This window comes from Mytilus edulis, chromosome 10 (assembly GCF_963676685.1).
Source record: "Mytilus edulis chromosome 10, xbMytEdul2.2, whole genome shotgun sequence".
Classification (NCBI taxonomy): Eukaryota; Metazoa; Mollusca; class Bivalvia; order Mytilida; family Mytilidae; genus Mytilus; species Mytilus edulis.
The window spans coordinates 49419706-49445362 of NC_092353.1; the positions used below are offsets into that span (position 1 = coordinate 49419706).

At 31.8% G+C, this 25657-nt stretch overlaps 1 protein-coding gene across 10 annotated transcripts in view; it reads right to left on the reverse strand.

Annotated features, from left to right (window-relative positions):
- Window positions 1–25657, reverse strand: part of LOC139491390 (syntaxin-binding protein 5-like) — a 96133-nt gene that overhangs the window by 42301 nt on the left and 28175 nt on the right. For 5 of the 10 annotated variants that reach the window (XM_071279053.1, XM_071279049.1, XM_071279047.1 and 2 more), the window contains exons 5-11: window positions 23498–23632; window positions 22802–22865; window positions 13058–13141; window positions 11031–11154; window positions 7019–7094; window positions 4675–4692; window positions 2714–2868 (exon numbers count right to left, since the gene is read on the reverse strand). In XM_071279053.1, coding sequence (XP_071135154.1) covers window positions 2714–2868; window positions 4675–4692; window positions 7019–7094; window positions 11031–11154; window positions 13058–13141; window positions 22802–22865; window positions 23498–23632 — 656 coding nt within the window. Of the gene's footprint in view, window positions 1–2713; window positions 2869–4674; window positions 4693–7018; window positions 7095–10947; window positions 10982–11030; window positions 11155–13057; window positions 13142–22801; window positions 22866–23497; window positions 23633–25657 lie in introns of those variants that run through there. The other 5 variants (XM_071279046.1, XM_071279044.1, XM_071279048.1 and 2 more) reach the window with 3 other exon arrangements.

Consider the following 25657-nt stretch of genomic DNA (forward strand, 5'->3'; position numbering starts at 1 on the left):
GCTTGTTATCACTGAATGGTAAAGATTATTTTAATTTATCAGTTGGTAGTAAAAAGTGAATATACATTGTATATTGTATATAACAAAGATTTAAGTTGATTCTGGACAAAGAAAGATAACTCCAATTAAAAAAAAATCTTGCTATTGCACAATATTTTGCAATTAGATATTTCTTGCTTACTATTCTGGACAAAGAAAGATAACTCTAATTAAAAAAAAAATTGCTATTTCACAATATTGTGCAATTAGATATTTCTTGCCATTGCGCAATACTGTGCAATTGAAAAGACTTGCTATTGCACAATACTTAATATAATAATTTTAGATCCTGATTTGGACCAACTTGAAAACTGGGCCCATAATAAAAAATCTAAGTACATTTTTGGATTCAGCATATCAAAGAACCCCAAGATTTCAATTTTTGTTAAAATCAGACTAAGTTTAATTTTGGACCCTTTGGACTTTAGTGTAGACCAATTTGAAAACAGGACCAAACAAGAGGCTGTCACAACGACAGCAAACCGGATTTATTAAAATTTATTTGTGTCCTGGCAATATCACAAGAACCATTACTGATGAATGGTGAAAGTGAAAATCGTCAATATCAAATTTGACCTCCATTTTGTCATCAGTATCAACATATTAAAATTTGAAAAGCTTAGATTGAATGGTTCATGAGTAAATGCAACAACCTGAATGGAAACGCCATTTTACGATCTTTCAAGAACCATAACTCCTGAACTGTAAAAGTCAAAATCGTCATTATTGAACTTGACCTCTATTTTGTCATCAGTAACAACATATTAAAATTTCAAAAGCTTTGGTTGAATGGTTCATGAGAAAATGCACGGACACGACGGGAAAAACCATTTTTCAATCTTTCAAGAACCATAACTCCTGAACGGTAAAAGTCAAAATCGTCATTATTGAACTTGAACTCCATTTTGTCATCAGTAACAGCATATTAAAATTTCGGAAGCTTTGGTAGAACAGTTCATGCATAAATGCACGGACACAACTGGAAACTCCATTTTTCAATCTTTCAAGAACCATAACTCCTGAACGGTAAAGGTCAAATTCGTCATTATTGAACTTGACCTCCATTCTTTCATTAGTAACAACATATTAAAATTTGGGAAGCTTTGATAGATCAGTTCATGCGTAAATGCACGGACAACTCCATTTTTCAATCTTTCAAGAACCATAACTCCTGAACGGTAAAAGTCAAAATTGCCATTATTGAACTTGACCTTCGTATAGTTGTCAGGAATAACATATTAAAATTTTAAAAGCTTTGGTTGAACGGTTCATGAGTTAATGCACGGACAACATTTGATTGCCGCCCGCCCGCCCGACAGCCCGACCGCCCGCCCGCCGTACATCCCCAAATCAATAACCGACATTTTTGTCACAAAAATCCGGTTAAAAATGAAGAATCTACATACACAGTTAGATTTGGTATATCAAAGAACCCCATTTATTCAATTTTTGATGAAATCAAACAAAGTTTAATTTGGACCCCGATTTGGACCAACTTGAAAACTGGGCCAATAATCAAGAATCTAAGTACATTTTTAGATTCAGCATATCAAAGAACCTAACTGATTCATTTTTTGTCAAAATCAAACTAAGTTTCATTTTGGACCCTTTGGACCTTAATGTAGACCAATTTGAAAACGGGACCAAAAGTTAAGAATCTACATACACAGTCATGACAGTTAGATTCGGCATATCAAAGAACCCCAATTATTCAATTTTGATGAAATCAAACAAAGTTTAATTTTGGACCCTTTAGGCCCCTTATTCTGTTGGGACCAAAACTCCCAAAATCAATACCAACCTTCCTTTTATGGTCATAAACCTTGTGTTTAAATTTCATAGATTTCTATTTACTTAAACTAAAGTTATTGTGCGAAAACCAAGAATAATGCTTATTTGGCCCCTTTTTTGGCCCCTTATTCCTAAACTGTTGAAACCAAAACTCCCAAAATCAATCCCAACCGTTCTTTTGTGGTCATAAACCTTGTGTCAAAATTTCATAGATTTCTATTAACTTAAACTAAAGCTATAGTGTGAAAACCAAGAAAATGCTTATTTGGGCCCTTTTTGGCCCCTAATTCCTAAAATGTTGGGACCAAAACTCCCAAAATCAATACCAACCTTCCTTTTGTGGTCATAAACCTTGTGTTAAAATTTCATAGATTTCCATTCACTTTTACTAAAGTTAGAGTGCGAAAACTAAAAGTATTCGGACGACGACGACGACGACGCCAACGTGATAGCAATATACGACGAAATTTTTTTCAAATTTTGCGGTCGTATAAAAATGGTAGAATTGCTTTAAAAATTCGGATTGTAAAAACATTTTGATGTGTGCTGATCATTCTTTATAGTTGAATCTGATGTTCAGTAGTTGTTTGTTGATGTGGTCGTTTCTCATTTTTTACATAGATTAGACCGTTGGTTTTCCCGTTTGAATAGTTTAACACTAGTCATTTTTGGAACCCTTTATGACTTGCTTTTCAGTGTTGGCCAAGGCTCAATGTTGAAGACCGTACTTTGACCAATAATGGTTTACTTCTATAAATTGTGACTTAAGGATGGAGAGTTGTCTCATTGGCACTCATACTACGTGCTCTTATCTCTACAAACTTTGAAAATTTGTATGCGACACTGTTCCTCAAAATTGGACCATAAGTTAATAAGTACATACCATTTACCCATGGTGTCTCACACAGAACAACAAAATCAACAATGTTGTGCTCCATTTCTAAAACAGTTGTACTTTTACCATTCATCACAGTTATTGTTGGTGTCCGTCCGGCCCTGTCATATGACATGCCACCAGAGAACATAACTAAAGGTTCACTGTAAAAAATAAGATTTGGAGTTAAAAATGTAGTTTAGAAAAAGAGTAATTTTTTTTGCAAAATGTGAACTAAAATTTGAAACTTTGAAAGACAGACATGATTTTTCTAACAGGAAAAACAATAAAATAGATTTAAGAGGGGGGATTTGACTTTAAACTGAAATAATATTATATCTAGATGGTCTACAATTTAGGTAAAGAGAAAAGAAAAACTCATCTACTTTTGTTTTAAATTGTATGAAAAAAACTAACAAAGTAAAAAAAATAGAGCTAAATCATGCTGCAAAAATAACCAAATATCCCATATAAAAAGATTTAAAAAAATCAACCATATTCAAACTGTTCACCAAAATGATATATAAACAAAAATTCAATACAGTATGTATACAAAGAATGATTAATTATCAATTATGGGATAGTTGTTGGACAGCTGTCACTGACAGAGCATTTAATATCATGACAAGAAATGCATATTACAGGATTACAGGGGATTTCCTAGAAATACAGGGCATCCTTCTTCAACAGATATTCAAATATCGAGCAAAAAGTATTGATATTTTATTTCCTCAAGTCGAAAACCCAGAATTAATATTCCGTACTGAAAGATTTGTATTTGTTCTAGAAGTTATATCAAATACAACAGCATTCTAATATCATGCAATAAATGTATCTTTTCTGAGCATAGAACACATGTAGACTAAGAAAATACATTTAAACCTCTTATGTTGACAAACATTGCACATTTTTGATTTTGTTGTCAAAGTTCTATTTATAGAAGTTAAGATCTTAAAAACATATCGCTGCAAAATTATCCATTTTTTTTTAAAAAGATGCATATATTACACTTTTTCAGCCACCTTCTGAAAGTAGGTCACTCTGACCTCTTGATTTACTTTACATAATTGATATAAACTTTTTATCTAACATCAAAATATCTGCATCTCTAAAAATAAGACAGAACATCATCTTAAGTAGGTCTTCAGTTAACCCTTAATTCACTTATTTTAAGTATTATGTATACATTCAGTTTTAAACCATAAAATGACCCATTTATAATAGACAGCCAAATACCAACAGTAGGTCATTATGACCTTCAATTCACCAATATTCCCTTAAATCAAGCTAGGACTTTATGACTTTCAAGTCACCCATATTCCCTTAAATCAAGCTATCTATCTCAGAATTAAACATCTCATAAGTATACTCATAAAATTTTGAGTGAAAATGGATCATCAGAAGTATTAACAGAGGTCACTGTGACCTAAATATTAAAGTGATTAGAGTGATGTGGTAAAATTTTAAATCTGAGTACCCCTTAGAAAAAAAATTGAGCTTTTTCCATGTCAATAAATATTAGGATGCATCTGTAGGCTGATAAAAATCAGCCTTAATTTTGTCACTTCAAGTTTTTTAAGTCTATTTTTACCGATTTTTTTATCCATAAAAGCTTGTGATTACATGAAGTTTACGATCAAATAGGTCACTGTGTCATTAGAAATAACATATGTTTTTTGGTCAGTGATTTATTGCCTGAACTTATATGCACTAAAAGGATTAAATATTTATCTTACACTTCTTTATATATACAATACAAAAAATTATCACTTTTTTTAAAAAGTGTAAAAATACCTTGACCTTCAACATGCCAAAGGTGCAGCAAACACAGGCAATGTTATGAAAAAAATATATTTTTAGACAAGAAGCTGGTCCGGATAAAATGATGAAATATCAAAATGTTTTCACATGCTTTTTTAAAGTCCCTGAAGGCATATTATTCTGTATAATTTGAAGAGGCTTATACTCACCGTTCAAAAAAGTTAAAACTAATCAGAAGAATAAAATAAAATGTAGCCACAGCTAAATAATTGACTGATAATTAAAATACAAGAAGAAAGATGAAAAACAAGAATGTGTTCATAGTACACGGATGCCCCATCCACACTATCATTTTCTATAGTCAATGGACCGTGAAAATGGGGGGAAATCTCTGATTTGGCATTAAAATAAGAAAGATCATATCATAAGGAACATGTGTACTAAGTTTCAAGTTGATTGGACTTCAACTTTATCAAAAACTACCTCAACCAAAAAACTTTAACCTGAAGAGGGACAAACAGACAAACGGACGAACGAACGAACCCACAGACCAGAAAAAATTATGCCCATAAATGGAGCATAATAAAAAAATAAATACTTAAAAAATTGTCTATAGTTGTGTTTAATCACTATTTTACCAAATTTTCCTTGAATCTTACTGATTATTTCCATTCTCAGAACAGAAGAGTGATATGAAAATTATTGCTAGAAGCCAAGGGAACATGTGCAGTTGTCGAAGTCAATGAAATTAAAGACATTTTCATCATGTTCATAGGTAAAATAGTAAAACAGATTATCAATGGTCTTCTCAACTCAATAGCTTTTCTCAATTTTGCCATGCCAGATTAAGCGAGAATCGATAATTATAATTATAACTTTATAATTATACGCACCCCTCTACCAACTATTGTTCAGGGTTAAAAATGCATACTATACACAGCTAAAGACGGTAAATAATGAACACTTAATTTCATTGAAAATTATATGATTGATTTGTTGATTTTTGGTGATTTACCCCATTTTCAACAGGAAAAATAACAATCATTGACAAATAAGATTGTAGTTGAATGTACCTGCCATGTACTAGCTTCAAACTCATAACTTCAGTGTTGACAGGTAGTCATACATAGATGAATCAGTGCGGATCCAGACATTTACTTAAGGGGAGGCCCACTGACTGCTTAAGAGGGGGCCAGCTTCAGTCATGCTTCAGTGATTCCCAATATAATCAACCAATTTTTTCCCATATTTGGGGGGCCCAGGCCCCCTGAAAAACCCTCTAAATCCGCCTCTGTGAACTACTTGGACCATTCATCCACCAAGGCCTTAACAATTATATGTCCATAGTACACAGATGCCCTAATCTCACTATCATTTTCTATGATCAGAGGAGTGTGAAATAGGGGTCAAAACACCTACATCTTCATATCAATAATATTATAACCTTTCAACCTCTTTATCCTCAAAATTGATTAAAAACAATATAAAGAACTTTGTTTCTAAAATATTGGATATAAGTTCTCAACAATTTAGTTGAAAATGAGAATGGAAACTTGGAATACATAGTTGTTTTGAATGAAGCCCTATAACCTCTGTCACCTTCAGTAATTATGCTATAATTAAATTGTTCTCTATGAAAAAACAATTGAATAAAAACAAATCCATTAACACTTATTATTAAATAACATAAAATAAGAATGCTTTTCAAACAAAATAAATTTACACTATCAAAACAACTGACAATGAATGACGCAAAAACTAATTATCACTTCTGTGTATTGTAATAATAAATATTCAATTTTTTTAATTATTTTCAAGAATGATATTTCAAGAATCCAAAAATATTTATTTGTAAACAAGACCGTTTTGGAAATTAGAATCTATTTTTAGAAGTGGGATGAGTTTGTTTGAACTTATTTTCAAAATAATTTAAACACCTATAGAATATGTATGTGTTAAACAATTGTATTACAATTGGTGAGTGATATTTGAATTTCACCTTAAACTATCTTTATTATTTTGTAAGGTGTTGAAAGCAATATTATTATTGTGCAAGCAAAACAGCTTACTCAAGATGATTTTAACCCAAAAAAGAATCTAAATCTGGAATCTAAGAGAAATATCTATACAACTATTCTGAAAATCTATCAGCACTAGGAGATGCCCATGAAATTGAGGAACAATATTGAGAGAACGTTGAAACGAAGAGTTTTTAAACTTCACATGGAGTTCATGAACTGAGCATGCACGAAAGCATAAAGGCACAAATTCCTAACGATCACTGAATTGGGTTATTTTAGAAAAAATTATGTTTTCTGGGGGAAAAAATTGTTTCAGAGACAAATTTAGGAAAAACAATACACAACATTTATACATAATATCACAAATACTTCTGACTGTGTATGATTTCAGAGGAGATGAAGCATGATAAAATTGGTCTCTCCCTTTAGTAGTAAAAGATGTTCAAATTTTTTTCATGTATTTTTTTTCATGAATGTATAAGCGTCACTTGTCATGCTGGTTGTTAAACCACTGTATATTCCATTTACAAACCTATTTTTGACAGATTTCCATTCTACTTTTGCTATAGGTTTACATGGTTCTGCTTTCCCATCACGGCCTGTCTTTGCTGAAATTAAAGGTATGTATAAAGTTAACTAAACTTAATAATAAGCCAACATTACAACAGTTATTAACAGAAAAGTTTGATATTTTAGTAGGTTGTTATTTTCAGGTTTCCAATGCATATTATATGCAGCATACTCTCAGGGGTTAAAATCAAATTCATTCATCAATTGAAAAGTCTTCCATTCACATCGATATTATTGTATATGGATGGGAAAATCTATGAGCAATTAAGGCAATTGTAAAAAATAAACATAAACATGCAAAGTGCAGAAATTTGCATGTTTACAGTATTTCAGTCTTTTCGATTATAAGAATCTGATGTTCAGTAAATGTCATTTGTTGACGTGGTTCATAATTAGTGTTTCTCCTTTCTTGTTTTTTATATAGATTAGACCATTGTTTTTTCTGTTTGAATGGTTTTACACTATTTGATATCAGAGTCCTTTATAACTTGCTGTTCAGTGTTAAACAAGGCTTTGTGTTGAGGACTGCACTTTGACCTATATTCTTTTTATACTTTGTGACATGGATGGAGAGTTGTCTCATTGGCACTCATACCACATCTTCTCATATTTATAAGCTCTCACATGGTTTTTATACCGTGTCAGGTATAGATTGTCTCATCCATATATATTTGAAACAACTTTTGTAGATTTTTGGTTTTCAAAGCTCTACAACTTAGTATTTGATTTGGCTTTCTAGCTGTTTTAATTTGAGTAGCACTAATGAGTTTAATGCAGATCTATAAAACATGTGTATCAGTGACGGATCCAGGTGGAGGGTTTCGAGTTTGGAACCCCCCTTTTTGTTTGACGATCAATGCATTTGAATGGGGACATTTAGTTGGAACACCCCTTTTTTTTTGACGATCAATGCATTTGAATGGGGACATATAGTTGGACTCCTAATTGTCTGGGGCTTGGAACCCCGCCTTTTTAAAATGGCTGGATCCACCCCTGTGTATGGCGTACAAAATTATAAGTAAGGAATTACTGATAACTATACAAGGAGTAACAATAGATCTTCTACATATATCTATATACAATAGATATTAAAATCAACTTATAAATTTTTTGACTAGGAATTGGCACAAACAGATTAAGTTCACAAGATATGGTTAAATCAGACTTTTCTTAATACATCAGTTTTCAGTATAAATTGCAGCTAAGGATCTTTCCAATATTCAAAAAAGTGTAAAATCTACATAAAAGAGCCATAATATAACCTTGTCTCTACTGGAATGACAGTTTATATAATATTAAATAATATCGTCTTCCCAGAATCTATAATGTGGTGCATTGATTTTTTTCCACTATTTTTTACAACCGATCTTCTGTCACTTCAAACAACTTCGTCAATTAATACAAATTATGGCGGAATAGATCAAACCAAAAAACATATATTCTTTATTCCAAAATCACTTGTTTTAATTAGTTGTATTCAACATCTGTCAAAATGTCTACATAAAATTCAGTAATTGATAAAAAGTCTAATTGAGCATGAAAAATAATTTTGAAGCCAGTGTATAAAACTTGATTGAGGCTGGCTGTAATTGATGGGGTTTCTATAACAGTTCTAAGGGGTAGAATTATGTGTAGGTGATGATGTCTTGAAGTCTCTTGACCTTTAGCATTAATGCAATAAACTGTTTCTTCTAGTATCTAAGTCTTTATTATATCAATATTCATATGCTTTCCTGGTTTATTTCATTTAATAGGATAAAGTACAATTGTCTTCTTTTATCAGGATAAGGACTTAGTAGAAAAAAATACAAGAATAAGTCCATAGTACATGAATGCTCCACTCACACTATCATTATCTATGGTCAGTGGACTGTGAAATTGAGGTAAAAACTCTAATTTGGCATTAAAATTCGAAAGATCATTTCATACGAAACATGTACTATTAGCGTTTTAAGTTGACCTTTTGTACTAATGCAATAAATTGGTTCTTCTAGTATCTAAGTCTTTATCAATATTCATATGCTTTCCTGGTTTATTTCAATAAAGTACAATTGCCTCCTTTTACAAGATAAAGGACTTAGCGGGGGGGGGGGGGGGGGGGGGGGGGGGGGGAAACACATTAGAACCATACATTTAACTAGTGTAGATTCATTATTATTCCTTGGATACCAATTTTTCATGGATTTTGTGTGTCAGGTAACGAAAAAATTTAATTTTCAACTAATAACAAATTTTTTAAAGGCTGGTATGCAGATTTCAGGAAAACCACAAAAATAAATATCCACGACCATGTGAGTTTTCCTTTATAATTGCCGAAAATTGGTACCCACGAAAATAAATGAATCCACAGTAATTTAAATAATTGATCATTAAATGCAAAAATCTCTAACTAAAACATTTTTTTTTTTCATTAGTGATAAAATATATATTATAAAATACATTTTCTGTATATTTTGGAAAACTACCAATTATATTTATGTACATGTATGGTCATAGGATTTTTGTACTTCCTACATACATGTATAATTGTATAATACATGTACCTAATCAGGACAATTGTGTTCCTGGATAGTACTGATTAAAAATAATTTAAACTCCTTTTTACATCTGACATTATCTAACTATGATGTGCCTAGAGGGATTTAAGCTTATTAAAAATATGTATGAAAAGAAACATCAAATAACAATTTCTTATTTTCAGTGGTTTAAATCTTCACTCAAACTGCATTCACAGTACAATAATTTGTGACATCAGTGATATTGTTGGCTTTTTTCGAAACTACCTCTACCCTTTTTTATTGGGAAAATCTGCGTCATTTTAATCAAATTGGGAAATTTATAATAAAACCATGAATTTGACTGGAATTTCAATTTGCAGACCCCCTTTCAAGAGGTAAACCCTCATTTGAAATAAGACCCCTTATTATCAGTGATGATACATAAATAGACCCTCAAATCTGCACATATAGTCATTTTAGGCATGAAAAATGTTTAAATGAGTGTTTTTCAGTTTGTCTTCATGCACAAGTACTACTGAGACTGCACTGTTTGAAAAAAAAGTTGTGTCTTTTTGGGAATAATTTTAAGCCATTTTTTTCAAATTTGGATTCTTCTCCAGGGGAAAAAGCCTTTATTCTCAGGTTAAACAATATCACTGGACATAAACATGATAAAGTCACTGACGATATATATATCACTGTATATTGCCTTGTTTATTTACAATGTCAAAAGAGAATTTGGGTTTGCTTCAAACTGAAATATTATTTGAAACATTTGTAAATGTCACTGTAAATAGAACAGCTATACATTGTCTTGAAAAATAAAATTTTATTCCCAATTAGCTTGAAACAGGATAGAAAAGCTTAGAAAAACTTCTCACATACCTGTTTCTAAGGCTTTGACAAAGAAATTCTATACTTTGAGACGAAGTTTAGTTATAATTATTCATAACATTATTTTTCAGTTGTATTCTATGGCATTTTTGTTTAGGGGCCAGTTGAAGCCTGCCTCCTGTTGCAGGATTTTCTCCCTGTGTTGAAGTCCCATTGGTGGCCTTGTGGTGTTTTCTGCTCTTCTGATCTGGGTTGTTGTCTCTTAGACATATTCCTCATTTCCATTTTCAATTTTTTACTGTTTATAAGTGTTAGGGACGACATCAAAAGTCCAATGAAGGATTAAAAACTTAATTTACATAGATTTTTCACTGACCCTTCAACCTTTACTTAATTTAGGAAAAATTGATTGACCAATATGGATATATGTAAAATCAATGTCGGATAAACAAAACTTGCTCCATCCCACCTCCAAAGTATTTGATTTAAGTTTTTTATCCTACATTGATCTTTTAATGTCGTCCCTTAACTTTTAGCAGATATTTGTAGTACTTTATACCATGTGGCATCATTAAATCTATGTATTTTGGTGGCTGTCTGTTTAAAAGTGTTAACTTTTGGCAGATATTTGTAATACATTACCATGTGGCATCATTAAATCTATGTATTTTGGTGGCTGTCGAACATTATATCTGGTTAAACTGCCATCTGAGTGGCTGCACATGAACTGCTTTCCCTCATGATGCCAGGACACAGATCTCAGAGCCTGCAAATATAATACTGCTTTTAGAGTAGTGTAACAGTGACGGATTCAGGGGGTGTTCCGGGGTTGGAACCACCCTTTTTTTTAGGATTTTTTGGGTCTCGTTACAATCATACTGAACTTTAACAGTTACAATTCAAACAAAACGTGGACTGTCCCAGTGCTTATTTGTTTTCAAAGAGGTGTTCATTCATTCAAAACCTGTTACCCCCCTCCCCAATTTTAGTACAAACTACATATTCATTTGTAAAAATCTAAATAGCTTGTTAAGGGAAAAATCAATAAACAGTCTTATTACATACACATAATAAGGTAAACTCCATTATGTGAAAAAGTAAAAACCCTAAAAAAATACTGTGGATTTAATAATTTATTTTCATTAGTATCAATTTTAGTGTAGAAATGAAAACTTGCATTTTTGTGGATATTTGATTTTGTGGTTTTTACAGAGTCTGCATATTATCTTACAGAAAATTTGTTATTTGTAGAGTACTTAATTTCATGGTTCACATGTACCCAGAAAATCCAGGGAAATGGAGGTCCAAAGAATAATAGTAAATCCACAGTCGAATATAAACATTTAAAAATAATTTTAGAGCAGGTAACTTTTCCTCACATTTCTTAATAAATCTTATCTATTTAAGCCTTTATCACTTATCACTTATATGACAATCAAAATTATTCTTAAATCTTAAAATTTAACAATAGCTCATTAGAAAAGTACCAAATATATCCCATTTTGGTTCCATTCAACAGATTATCCCTATATTAATACCATAAATATTTTTAGTAAAGATCTTGAGCTTCACACAAACAAGTTGTATTGAATAGCCACATATTGGGATAATTAAAAGTAAATATTTACATCTTACACAATGTCTATTGACCCAATGATTTGATGTTTAAAGTCTTTACAATATAATTGTTTATAAAACCCTATAACAGTTCCCAAATGATACTCTGACATTTTAATGAGTACTGTACAGTATTGTGAAGTTAAATCTTCGTTGGCCTAGAGTAAATAGAAGCATATGCCTCCTCTGCTTAGTAAAGGTTCCAAAGTATTAAATTTACAACTAGCATTTAAATAAAGGCACTGCTCTTTACTTTGTGATGTTTCAATAAACCATGAACAGCAAATAGTGATAACGTAACAAACTTTCTCTTATTCTTATATAATTAGACAATTTGTCATTTCCCTAACCAAAGATTATTTTTTACAATCAAAGTGTGGTATGTTTGATCTCAGTTCTTGATTGGTCTCCCTAGATATTTTATATAGCATCAGTGACAGATCCAGGGGAGGGTTCCAGGGGAGGGTTCCAGGGGGTTGGAACCCCCCCTTTTTTGGACAATCAATGCATTTGAATGGGGACATATTGTCCTGGGTTGGGACTCCCCCCCCCCCCTTTAAAAATGCCTGGATCCACCCCTGAGCATCCTGGTGAAAAGGAAATTTGAAATACCATCTTGTTCCTTAAAATTATAGCATCACATCCATTACACTATCTATAAGAAAATCAATTCAGGTAGCATCACATTCAGAAATATAGCATCTGTGACATTACCATGAGGAATAAATCTGACATTAGGGTATTGCGGTAAAATCCTTATAGCTAATTTCCTAATGCTTGTGGAGTAAAACTTTGGCTGGTTTACTTGCTTTGTATAAACGTAAGCTGAAGCATTGTATTTAAGATTGACAACTGCAAACAATATAGACAGGCATTATTGAACAAGTATATATAGTAAATTTAAATTTGATTGGACGCTATCCGAAATACAATTGTCAATATACAAACAAAGCAAGCTAGCTAACCAAAGTCTTACCCTGCATGCATTAGGAAATTAGCTGTAAACTTGTACAAAATTAAAGCCTTGTACACGAAAAAATCTCAAGCCTTACCTCAGGTGAGTTGTACCTAAATTCTGCCTGCTTTGATTTTAAATCCCATAATACTATGGTACCACTTTCAAATCCAATTAGAAGCTGAAATTAGAAAAATAGTACAATTACTATAAAGTTTACTGTGCATGTAGACTGCATGGTGCTGCACTTTCTGGTATGAACATACTGTAGATTCCTTTATTTTCGTTTGCACAGATTTTCATGGATTTGATTGAAGAAATTTTATTTCTTGCTGATAGTGATGCATTATTTAATGGTTCTGTCAAAGTTTGCAATTCAACCCAATGAGAAATTCATACTTTGTTGATCATTCAAATTAGTACATTCTATTCCAGTAAAATACACAAAAATTGGTTCCCAAACGCCACTATTTCGTGGCAGCCAGTCTTTATTGGTGGAGGAAGTGGGAGTGCCCAGAGAAAACCTGACCAACCTTCATTATATAATTAGGATAACTGACAATCCTAGTCAATTAAAATTTGGAGTCAAGTGCACCTGCACGAGCTGGGTTTGAACTCCAAATCTCAGTGTTGATTACAGTAGTAACTACTGAGACCCCCTTATTATTGGAGGAGGAGAGAACTGACAATCCTAGTCAATTAAGATTGAAGTTAAACACATCTGTCACATGTGGGATTCAAATTCACAACCTCAGTGCAGAGTTTGAAATAAGCAGGGGCCCACTCACCAATGGCACCTAAAATTTGGTGTGGGCTCATAGTTTTTGCTTTTCTTGTATAAAACTATATATATTGGCTACAAAATTTAAGGTGTGGGCTACCATTGCAAAAACCTTAACTTCAATCCCTGCAGTGTTGAGAGGCTAGTGATTTTTGTAGATGAGCTACTTAGACCACTTGGCCATTGAGTCCCCAAAGAAGTAAAACATGTCATATAGCGGTTCTGTTACAAGCACAGCATACATGTAGGTTTATGATACATTTCCCTGCACTTCAATTTATCAATTAAATAGTTGACACAGCATAGGTTTCTGACACAGAATGAATGTGTTCTAATAAACTTAAAATTTTTGTTTTCTCTTAGAGCAATTCACTATGCTGTTGAATATTAATCCTCTCAAAAAAATGTTTGAAGAAATTTTCTTTTTATTTATGAAATTTCAAATAAGAAAAATTGAACCCAATTTTTTTAATCACATCCCCCTTTCCCTTATTCGAAAACTAATCTCAATTAAAATTTCTAATGGAGTTTGCAACAATAACTACTCATTTAAATACATCATAAAATATTAAGATGTAAAAAAAATGCTTGTTATCACTGAATGGTAAAGATTATTTTAATTTATCAGTTGGTAGTAAAAAGTGAACATACATTGTATATTGTATATAACAAAGATTTAAGTTGATTCTGGACAAAGAAAGATAACTCCAATTAAAAAAAAATCTTGCTATTGCACAATATTTTGCAATTAGATATTTCGTGCTTACTATTCTGGACAAAGAAAGATAACTCTAATTAAAAAAAAATATTGCTATTTCACAATATTGTGCAATTAGATATTTCTTGCCATTGTGCAATACTTTGCAATTGAAAAGACTTGCTATAGCACAATACTTAATATAATAATTTTAGATCCTGATTTGGACCAACTTGAAAAATGGGCCCATAATCAAAAATCTAAGTACATGTTTGGATTCAGCATATCAAAGAACCCCAAGATTTCAATTTTTGTTAAAATCAAACTAAGTTTAATTTTGGACCCTTTGGACTTTAATGTAGACCAATTTGAAAACAGGACCAAAAATGAAGAATCTACATACACAGTTAGATTTGGCATATCAAAGAACCCCATTTATTCAATTTTTGATGAAATCAAACAAAGTTTAATTTTGGACCCTGATTTGGACCAACTTGAAAACTGGGCCAATAATCAAGAATCTAAGTACATTTTTAGATTCAGCATATCAAAGAACCCAACCAATTCATTTTTTGTCAAAATCAAACTAAGTTTAATTTTGGACCCTTTGGACCTTAATGTAGACCAATAAGAAAACGGGACCAAAAGATAAGAATCTACATACACATTTAGATTCGGCATATCAAAGAACCCCGATTATTCAATTTTGATGAAATCAAACAAAGTTTAATTTTGGACCCTTTGGGCCCCTTATTCCTAAACTGTTGGGACCAAAACTCCCAAAATCAATACCAACCTTCCTTTTATGGTCATAAACCTTGTGTTTAAATTTCATAGATTTCTATTTACTTATACTAACGTTATGGTGCGAAAACCAAGAAAAATGCTTATTTGGGTCCCTTTTTGGCCCCTAATTCCTAAACTGTTGGGACCTAAACTCCCAAAATCAATACCAACCTTCCTTTTGTGTTCATAAACATTGTGTTTAAATTTCATTGATTTCTTTTTACTTAAACTAAAGTTATTGTGCGAAAACCAAGAATAATGCTTATTTGGGCCCTTTTTTGGCCCTTAATTCCTAAACTGTTGAAACCAAAACTCCCAAAATCAATCCCAACCTTTCTTTTGTGGTCATAAACCTTAAATGTTCAAAGAATGACAAGTTTTATAGAGGATTGTATTTGAGACTACGGCAAAACCATGAAATTAAATATCCATGAACATGTAAGTTTTTCTAAATCCATGAAAATTAGTACCCACAAAAATAAATGAATCCAAATTATCTGTCATTTTGATTTATAAAATTGTTTGAAATTTTTAATTGTTTTTATACAGTAAATTCATAATGTATATATAGACTTTTCAAATCCAGAAAATCATCAGACATTTCATTTTCCGATAGAATTAATTATGGGAGTTGCTGCACACATCTGACCTTTAAAATGTATTTTTACAATGAATTATGACCCAGTATTAATGTTGGATGCATTTGAAAACTTTAACTTTTCTGCTTAAGATAAATAATGACCATGGTTATGCTACATGTATTTCCCTAGAGGGAGAACAATGTACATGTATGATGTTTTGTATCTGTGTGGGTTTATTATATATTATACTTTGGTAATTGATTACAGCTATTTTCCTAATGCATGTAGTTCAAAGGTTTGGTTGGCTTGCTTGCTTTATTTGTATAAATGTTTGCACAAGCATGTAATAGCATTATAAAAGCTGAAACACCACCTATCAAGTGATTGCAATTGCAAAACTTACATTAAAATGGTTGAACAAACAGTTATATAAACTGATCTACAATATATTTATTATAAAGTATTTATCATCAACTGGAAACATTTTTTTAATACAGACTTACAAGGGTTTGATTAATTTTAAGGGACCAGAATGCGGGTATTTGTTGAAACAGTCTGTCTTTTTAATTTTTTATTATAAAAGGCGTTTACACAGACAAAAAATGTTCTGCTGCAAACTAGCAAAATTGTCATTGAAAAAAAGAGACACATGATATCTTGACTGATTTTATGAGACAAGAATGCGGGTAAATGTCGAAATAGTCCATTTTTTTCTATGTTCATTACTAAATTCAAAAATGCATTTACGCACTGAGACAAAAAAAAATTAAACTGCAAACCTAAACAGCTTTGTCATTGATGTGAAGAGACACACGATATCTTAAACCCTGACAAATCAATGCCTAGGCCATAAGACAAATGTCTATAACCTTTTAAAGACGTTATTACATTAATCTTGGATGATAATCACAGTGACCTAGATCAATATTCCTGCCATTCTAAACACCTAATCTGTTTCCTCAACAAAATCTAATTACTAAAAATTCGCCATGCTGATCAATTTTCATCACCGTCCGCTGTGGCGGACAACACTATCCAATCATCTACTACAAGGACCTCCAATATTTGTTCAAAGAAATTGAACACCGAATCAGACTATCTATTTAAATTGATGTAAAATCCATTTTCTAAATGTAGAAAACTAACTGTTAAATATTTTGCTACATCACAGGAGCACAGGATGTTAATGTGATGTTTTAACTCAATGATTTCAAAGAAAGTTCTGTAACAACGACTCAGATCTTTTGTTAACTATTATTATGGAATAGCTGTAAGGTCTCATCTTTGATTTCCATTTGATTAGAGCCTTGAACTACTTTCACACAAATGCACCGTGTTGTAAAAAAATAATTTGAAGGCTTTTGATTTCCCTGAATTGATAATGACATGCTAAAACTTCAATGAAAACAAATTAGGTTTCAGAACTTATTCAGCCCTAATCACTTTTTACTTCCTTGTAAGAATTATGTAATAAAACAATAATGTAGTAATTTAAAGTTTTCATATTCATATTCCACTGTTTAAAATATTGTTACATGGAAAGAGAAAATTCAAGAACATTAAGGTTTTGTGAAAACTTTTAAATATTAAAAAAAAAATGAAATTATATAATATAAAGGGGGGTCTATGAATAAATCCTTTATTAAACGTTTCAAGGATCTTGTTTGAAAATTGTATTATTTAGTCTGCAAGAGGAGTTGATTATACAAATTACACACCATCAACAAAAAGAAAGTGCCTGCATTGAAGGTAGATTACTGCTTATCCAGAATAGATAAACATTATCAAGTTCCAAGTATAGTTGGATTGTGCTAATCATTAGGTTAACAAATAAAATATGATATGATAGCCGATGAGGAAAATCTCCACAAGGGACATAATGTTGTGGGTCCTTTTTGGTGATACAGGTTTTCAAACGTTCTGGTTCTTTTAAATACAGTTGTGATCTGACCTAAGATGGGGCCTCTCCAGCCATGCTTCAGTGATTCCCTATATAATCAACCAAATTTTTCTCACAAAAAGGGGGCCTATAATGAATATATTCAGCTTTGAGCATTCCATGAAAGTGCTTCAGACTGTCACCAAACTTATGACATGGTTAATGCTAATGGGTAATGTTAAAATTGAACTAGGAATGCTATTGTTTACTTTAATATGAATGAAATATGTTTTACTAAATAAATTAATCTATGAAATTATGATCAAATATAATCAGGGATTTTCATAATCAAATGTTTAGCATTTTGTTTTTTTAACCCTTATTTCTTGTTTACACATCAAATGAGCCAAAATTCTGTCGGGCACAAATTATTTTTAGAAAGCATAAATATTGATATTATTAAAGTGTAAATTCATTCCCCATGCCAAAATTTTATCTTTTAAATCAGAAAAATAACAACCTATGAAAAAATATATGTTAACAGTAGTGAATTATTTAACCCATGAAATAATTAATATTATATCTTCAACATTACTGTATAAAAGTGCGGCAATTTCTTTCCAACAGATTTGTTATCTGATGTGATAATAAATCGGAAACAATGATCTAAGGAACCTTAATATGACCTTGACATTCTGCATAAAATCATAAATTGGGTTTTCAGAACAGATTTGATAGAAATCATTTCCAATTTTCAATAATTACTAAATAAGAGAACCATCCAATGATGAATCTAATTATGAAGGAAGCTTGACATTTTCTAATGGCATCCTACGGCCATAAAAAAATAATAACTATCAAAACCTAATTTGAATAACCTCTGATTTTAAATATCAGTGTCTGATTCCGGACAATTAATCGACTAGATATTTGATTCCTTTTATTCCTTGCACTAATAAATCTAATACATCCTTGACATGGCCTCAGATATACAAATATTAAAGTCACTAAAACCATTTCTCTTAACATAGACAGAAGTTAAAATGTCAATTGTTTTGATTTTTTTTTTAATCAAGGATCATATTACAGAAATTGTATAGATATAAAAAAAGAAATCCAATATCAGTTGGAAAACATTCCTAGAACTTTAAAGCTAATAGAAATAAGAAAATATCGATGGTATACGAGTTCCAATGAGACAACTCTTCTATCCAAGTCGGTATACCATTATAGGTCAAAGTACGGTCTTCAACACATATATACCTAAACTTTAAGGTTACATACATGATATTCACACCAAATTTTTTGTACAACAATGAGACTTATAAACCTTCACTGATTTTTTTTAATCTAAATAAGGTGGAATAGGAATATGTTCATTAACCCTTTCTTCAATGATTTTTTTTTGCATACTTGATTTACATAGGATTTTCAACAAAATGCTGAAAATATGCATTAAAGTATTAATGCATTTGCGAAAAAACAAATATTTCATCAAATAAATTTAAGTCAGATATTCTTATGAATATCCTTTTCATATTGGATACAAATTTTATTAAGTCTGATGCAGACATTTCATAATCAAGGCGTTTCAACTGAGGTACTACACAGGGCTGAGGCGTCAAAAGACGTCATTATAGAGTAAAGGGGGTGGCATCAAAATGCGTCATTATGAAGGAAATGATCCTCAGGACTCTTCCATTATTTATTTTTGGGTAGGAGGCCTACAGTTCTTGCATCCAACTCATAAGAAAATTTAACTTTAGTTGACCTGACCCCCATAACTTAGTCCAACTACTTTTAAGAAACCATATTTTCTAAGGATATTATTACTTCACTAAAATTATGTCAGCAAGTCGATCCATTGATCATATTCTTTGGTAAATATCAATGACTTTAAAAAGGTAATGTAATGTGTAAGTCCTTAGTCCATAATGGGTACCACATTTTGAGCAGGATCGCAGCTTTCTCTTCCAGAGCACATGATATCACCCCCAGTTTTTTGTGTGGTTCTTGTTGCTAAAGTCTCTAGTTTTCTGTCTTATGTACTATTGTTTGTTTGTTTGTCTTTTTCTTTTTTAGCCATGGCTTAGTTAGTTGTTTTTTTCCTGATCTATGAGTTTGAATGTCCCTCTGGTATCTTTCAACCCTCTTATCTAACTCTTTGGTAAGTATTCTTCAGCAAAACAAATTGATTTCACAGAGGCTATCAGGTTACTCAAAATGCAAATAATTTAGTCCTTATAATGGTCTGACAAAAAGACTTTACTGATTGGTTTCCATCAAATAAAGAAAAGTTTATGGTACATCTGTAAATACTGAACCTTATAATAGTCCATAGAATGTACTTTTCTTAGGTTTTTGATGAGGTGTTTATGTTCTATCAGCCCTAATGATTAGACATGATCTTATTCCGGTTAAACCTGACCTTCATTAATGTAGTAATTTCGAGAGAAATTGATACTACACGTGGTGATCAAGTTTATATTTCAATTACATCATTACTGTGTTGTCAGAGATACAATAAATAAATTTCACACATAGTTTGTTAAAAGTTAGGTTGATCCAACACGTTCTAGACAAATTGCTGCTTCCCTGTAGTGTAAAACAACGCAAATTTATTTTTGCCAGAAAGTACCTAAAATCTCCTTTAGATCTTTGCTGTATTAGATTAGATATTTTGTACTAACAGTCTTTTTTATGTTGTGATGTTACACTATTATTTCAGATAAGGGTGAAGGTTGGTACCTAATAACCTGTCGCATTTGTTTGCACCTGTCCTAAGTCAGGAATCTGATTATCTGATGTTCAGTAGTTGTCATTTGTTGATGTGGTTCATAGGTGTTTCTTGTTTCTCCTTTTCTTTTATATATTGGTTTTCCTGTTTGAATGGTTTTACATCATGTACATGTACACTAGTCATTTTTGGGGCTCTTTATAGCTTGCTGTTCGGCCTAAGCCAAGGCTATACTTAGACCTATAATGGTTTATTTTTGCAAATTGTGAATTGGATTGAGAGTTGTCTCATTGGCACTCATAACACATCTTCTGATATCTATAACATCACAGTACCCAAACTGCACCAAGTACCCAAATTGCACTTATTTAGTAAAAGTAGCAGCGAAAATTCTACATGTTTTCTTAGAGTCGAAACAATTTGTCTTTTTAATTATTTGACATTATGCACATCTTTCAACATAAGTAAATATATTTAAATATGCACAAAACGTTCACAGTATACATCAACAGATGAAGTATAGCTGCAAAAGGTAAAATGTACAGAAATGTCGCCATGCAACGTTAACGTCCACCAAAAGGTGAAGAACCATCATGAACCCCACCAAAAACTGCTCCACATGTGGCACCAGTTGTGTTGCTTATGTTATTACAAATCCGGTACATAGTCTAATTCAGAGGTCAAATTCGTGAAAAGGGAAGGGTATTGTAGTTACGACATAAGTAACATATCAAATATCATCTGAATAAACGTTTATTCCATAACGGTCAACCAACATGTAATGGCGTCTGTAAAATTTACAAAGGGATGATTTCAACATCACCATTTGGAACTCTTGGTTTAATAGCTTTCTTGTGAGTAGCAATCCTCTATCAAGGAAATCATGATAGGAAATACAAGCCCAGGAATATCGTATCAATTGGGAGATATATACTCCGTATGCAGGCGCTGCTGGAATGTTGCTACATAGAAATGAAAAGTTCACAATTGGGAAGCTGAAATCATCTCTTTTGTCGTAAAGTTTTGTTTTTAACCGACCCTCATTGTCAATTTCTAGATGAAAGTCAAGATATGAAGCAGACTTAACTGTATTTTTAGTATCCTTTATCTCTAGTTCGATAGGATAGATTCAGTCAACATAGTCACCAAATTTTGTATTATTTAGTGAGAGAACATCATCTATATAGCGGAACCTAAAGTAAAAGGATATTTCTAACTTCTTTTCTTCCCTCCTAAGAAGTTCCCGTATGAAGTCAGCCTCATAATAATAAAGGAAACAAGTCGGAAAGAAGAGGGGCATAATTAGTTCTCATTGGAATTCTTAATCTGTTGAAAAAGATGTCCTCCAAACATAACAAATATGTTGTCAATCAAGAAATCAAGCATCTTGATAATGTCAGTTTCAGAGAATATTTTGCTTGAATCAGAGTGATTCTTTACAAAGTAGGATTTATCCATCTCCAAGACAAGATACTCGTATCTACGTTTGCCATTCCTTTTAATAAAACAAAGTAATGCATTTGTGTACCAACTCTTTGTCTTTTAGTTTGGAATGGGGAACTTTTGTCTTTTAGTTTGGAATGGGGAATACTTGTGTAAAGTGTAGAAAGTCAAATGTTTTAATACTATTGCAAGATGACAGAGTCTTAGATATTGTTAGATTGCATGTACTCTAAAAGATCTTTGGAATTTTTTAGTATCCACATCTGATTCAAGCCACCTCTAGAAAAGGCTGCGTTTCACAATAACTTTGGAGCCCAGCTTTGGTTGCTGATAAAATAGATGTTAATAATTTATATAATTAGAAAGAGGTTTCTTGGAGCACTTGGAAGACCCAGCAATATACCATTGTTTGTAAGGACACTTATGTAGTTTAGATATCAAATACAGTGATGGAAGATCCAGTTCTTCATCTTTGGTTGAAATTCAAAAGGGACATAGAACAGACATATGATTATCCAGGATTTCCTCTTGGTAAGTGTCATAACAAGATTCCTAATAGCTGGTTAAGGCAAACACAGGTCAGAGAACAGAAACCAATCTTGTCGTTTGTTTATGTGTTACATATTTGTTTTTCGTTCATTTTTTTTACATAAATAAGGCCGTTAGTTTTCTCGTTTGAATTGTTTTACATTGTCTTATCATGGCCTTTTATAGCTGACTATGCGGTATGGGCTTTGTTCATTGCTGAAGGCCGTGCAGTGACCTATAGTTGTTAATGTCTGTGTCATTTTGGTCTTTTGTGGATAGTTGTCTCATTGGCAATCATACCACATCTTCTTTTTTATATTGGGATGTGCATAATGACAGACAGACAAAGTTAATTGATGTAACATTACAATATGGAAAGAGACAATATAAAATATCAATTGAAACTTACTTTATTTGGGTCAACTGGATTATCACTCAGATGTACCACTACTCCTGGGTGTGTTTTTCTTGACCTAAAAAATAACAGATTAAAACATTTAAATTGTAATTTAACTGTAATTTAAAAATAACAACATCTTTATAAGTTGTGTCTTTTCAAATAGATAATAAATTATTATATTAAACTTAAAAAAAATTGTATTTAGATGAGTATGACCACTTTTTTATGAGATGAAAGCATATCTGAGAAAAAGCATATCAGGGAAAAGAGCTATGGATTTTGAATAGAACATGTGTTTATAGCAATGCCTGTTAAATTGTATAAAAAAGTTTATTACAAATAAAAAGAATGTTTGAGTCTATTCAAAGTCAGGATGTATGTTTTTTTTTTAAATTTCAGTTCATTTATTTATATGTTATGGAGTTTAGTATGACTCCATTTTCACTGAACTAGTACACATTTTTGTTTAAGGGCCAGCTAAAGTCTGCCTCCCGGTTCGCAGGATTTTCTTGCTGTGTTGAAGACCTATTGGTGGTCTTCAGCTGGTTTTGTACTCTATGGAACATTCTTTAAGTCTTTAACATATTCCCAATTTCCATTCTATATTTTATAAACCACTTTTTCTTAGGTCTATGACCTATGTTCTGTAATTATTAGGTGTAAAAAGTAAATTATGTAAGAAAAGATGAACAAAAATACACTTACAGTTCTATAGCTTTGTTCCAGTTGATGACATAACCTGACAGGACAAACGACTCTATGTTGACAATATGTACATTTCCTCTTTCTGTTCCTATATATAACCATTTACTTTGGAAAGCTAAATGGCAGAATGTGATTCTGAAAAAAGAAGAAAAAAATGAATTTCATACAAGTGTATTCAATTGAAATGATTTCCTAGTTTACTTTTCACTAGTATTTATGCAAATGTCTTTTAATTATGACAAATAAACAATAATCTATGGAAATAAGAGTGAATACAGAAAAAGCAATGTTACTTTTTAATGGTATTCCAAAAAAGTATATTACTTGATGATTGTGGTGGTCAGTTTCAATCTTCTGCAGGAAAACTGGCATCCTTGTCAATTCGCTGTTTCAGAATCTAATGCAATCTGGGTAATATTTTCAAAAGCATACACCAAAACGTTGTGATTGGTTTAAAACATACTAAACAATGGAAATCCATCCAATAACGCGACGTTATTTTCATTTTGGTGTACGAACAATGAAATTACCGAAAGTCCTTTAGATTCTGAAAAGGTGAATTAAAATTGGAGTTGAAATTACCTGCCTCGTGCTGGGTTTAAACTGAGAACCTCAGTTGAGTTGCTGGTCGGACAGTAATACAAACTAACACCCTCTGTAGTAAGACTTGAACATTAGATCAAAAGACCAAAGACATTAAGAAAGCATGTGAAAAATCTGCAGACCAACCAAGATCACATATATGTTTAAAAAAATAAATAAAATATTTGGTCCCTATTGTTCTACTGATTAGTATTTAAATTGGTAGGTAGGATACTGACTCTTTAAAGGTTACCCTACTCTCCTTTAACCCTTTCCTCAATGGAATTTTTTTTTTTTTGCATACTTGATTCGCATAGGATTTTTCAATAAAATGCTGAAAATATGCTTTAAACTATTAAAGCATTGCAAAAAACAAATATTTCACCAAATAAATTTAAGTAAGATATTCTTATTCATATTGAATACAAATTTTATTAAGTCTGATGCAGACATTTCGTAATCAGCGTTTCAACTGAGGTACTACATAGCCATCATTATGGAGTAAAGGGTGTGGCGTCAAAAGGCGTCATTATGGAGGAAAGGGTTAATTTATCTACTATTTGGTACAAAGAATTGGAATGACAAGACTGAAAGACCAAGACTCTGTTTTGAAGACCGTACTTTGACCTGTAATGGTTTACTTTTACAAATTGTGACAAATGGATGGAGAGTTGTCTCATTGACATTCAAACCACTTCTTCTTATATCTATTTTAAACATTTAACAAACCAAAACCCTGTAGGAGGACTTGGACATTAGATTAAAAGAGCAAAGCCATTACATAACGCTTAATAAAAACCTAGAGAACAACCACAATGATCCAAATAATTAATGGTATATATATCTCCCACAGAACTCTCGTATTGATCCATGCAAATCCATATCAATGATGACCTTGAAATTAAACTTATTGATTGACCATTCTGATGTCAGTTTCCAATACCATCCAAATAAATCAGATTTTTTTAGTTTTGTTTTGATACAGTTGTATTTATATGTATAGTAGAATCAATAATCAATTCATTGAACCTTTACTGTTAGAAGGCTGATTATTTAATGAGACAAATGGGACGTTATTACATAATGATTACATTTGAAACCTGCACTGATAAGTGTTTCAACTGTTAGACTTCTAAGTTAATGAAATGGTAGACTGGCTATTGCCTTTGCTGACATGCTTTTCATGTTATTAAATAATGATTACATTTGAAACCTGCACTGATAAGTGTTTCAACTGCTAAATATTACTTCTAAGTTAATGAAATGGTAGCCTTGCCATACATAGCCTTTGCTTAGGCCATAAAAAAAAATGTATGTTTGCCCATAATGCTTCCTACCCACCAAAAGAGGCGCCTACTGAAAGTTCTTTATTGTCTTGATGTGATGATTTTTTTTTTAATTAGATTATAAATACGGCATGCATGGAGACTAAAAAACATATGATGCATTATTTTTCTTTGTGAAAAAAGAAAATACTTACTAACTACCAACTGTTTTGACCTTTGGGTAGGGTTTGGGCAAACTAAAATTTATTTGAGTGTGGCCTTATAATTACATTCTTTTCATATGTACAGCAAA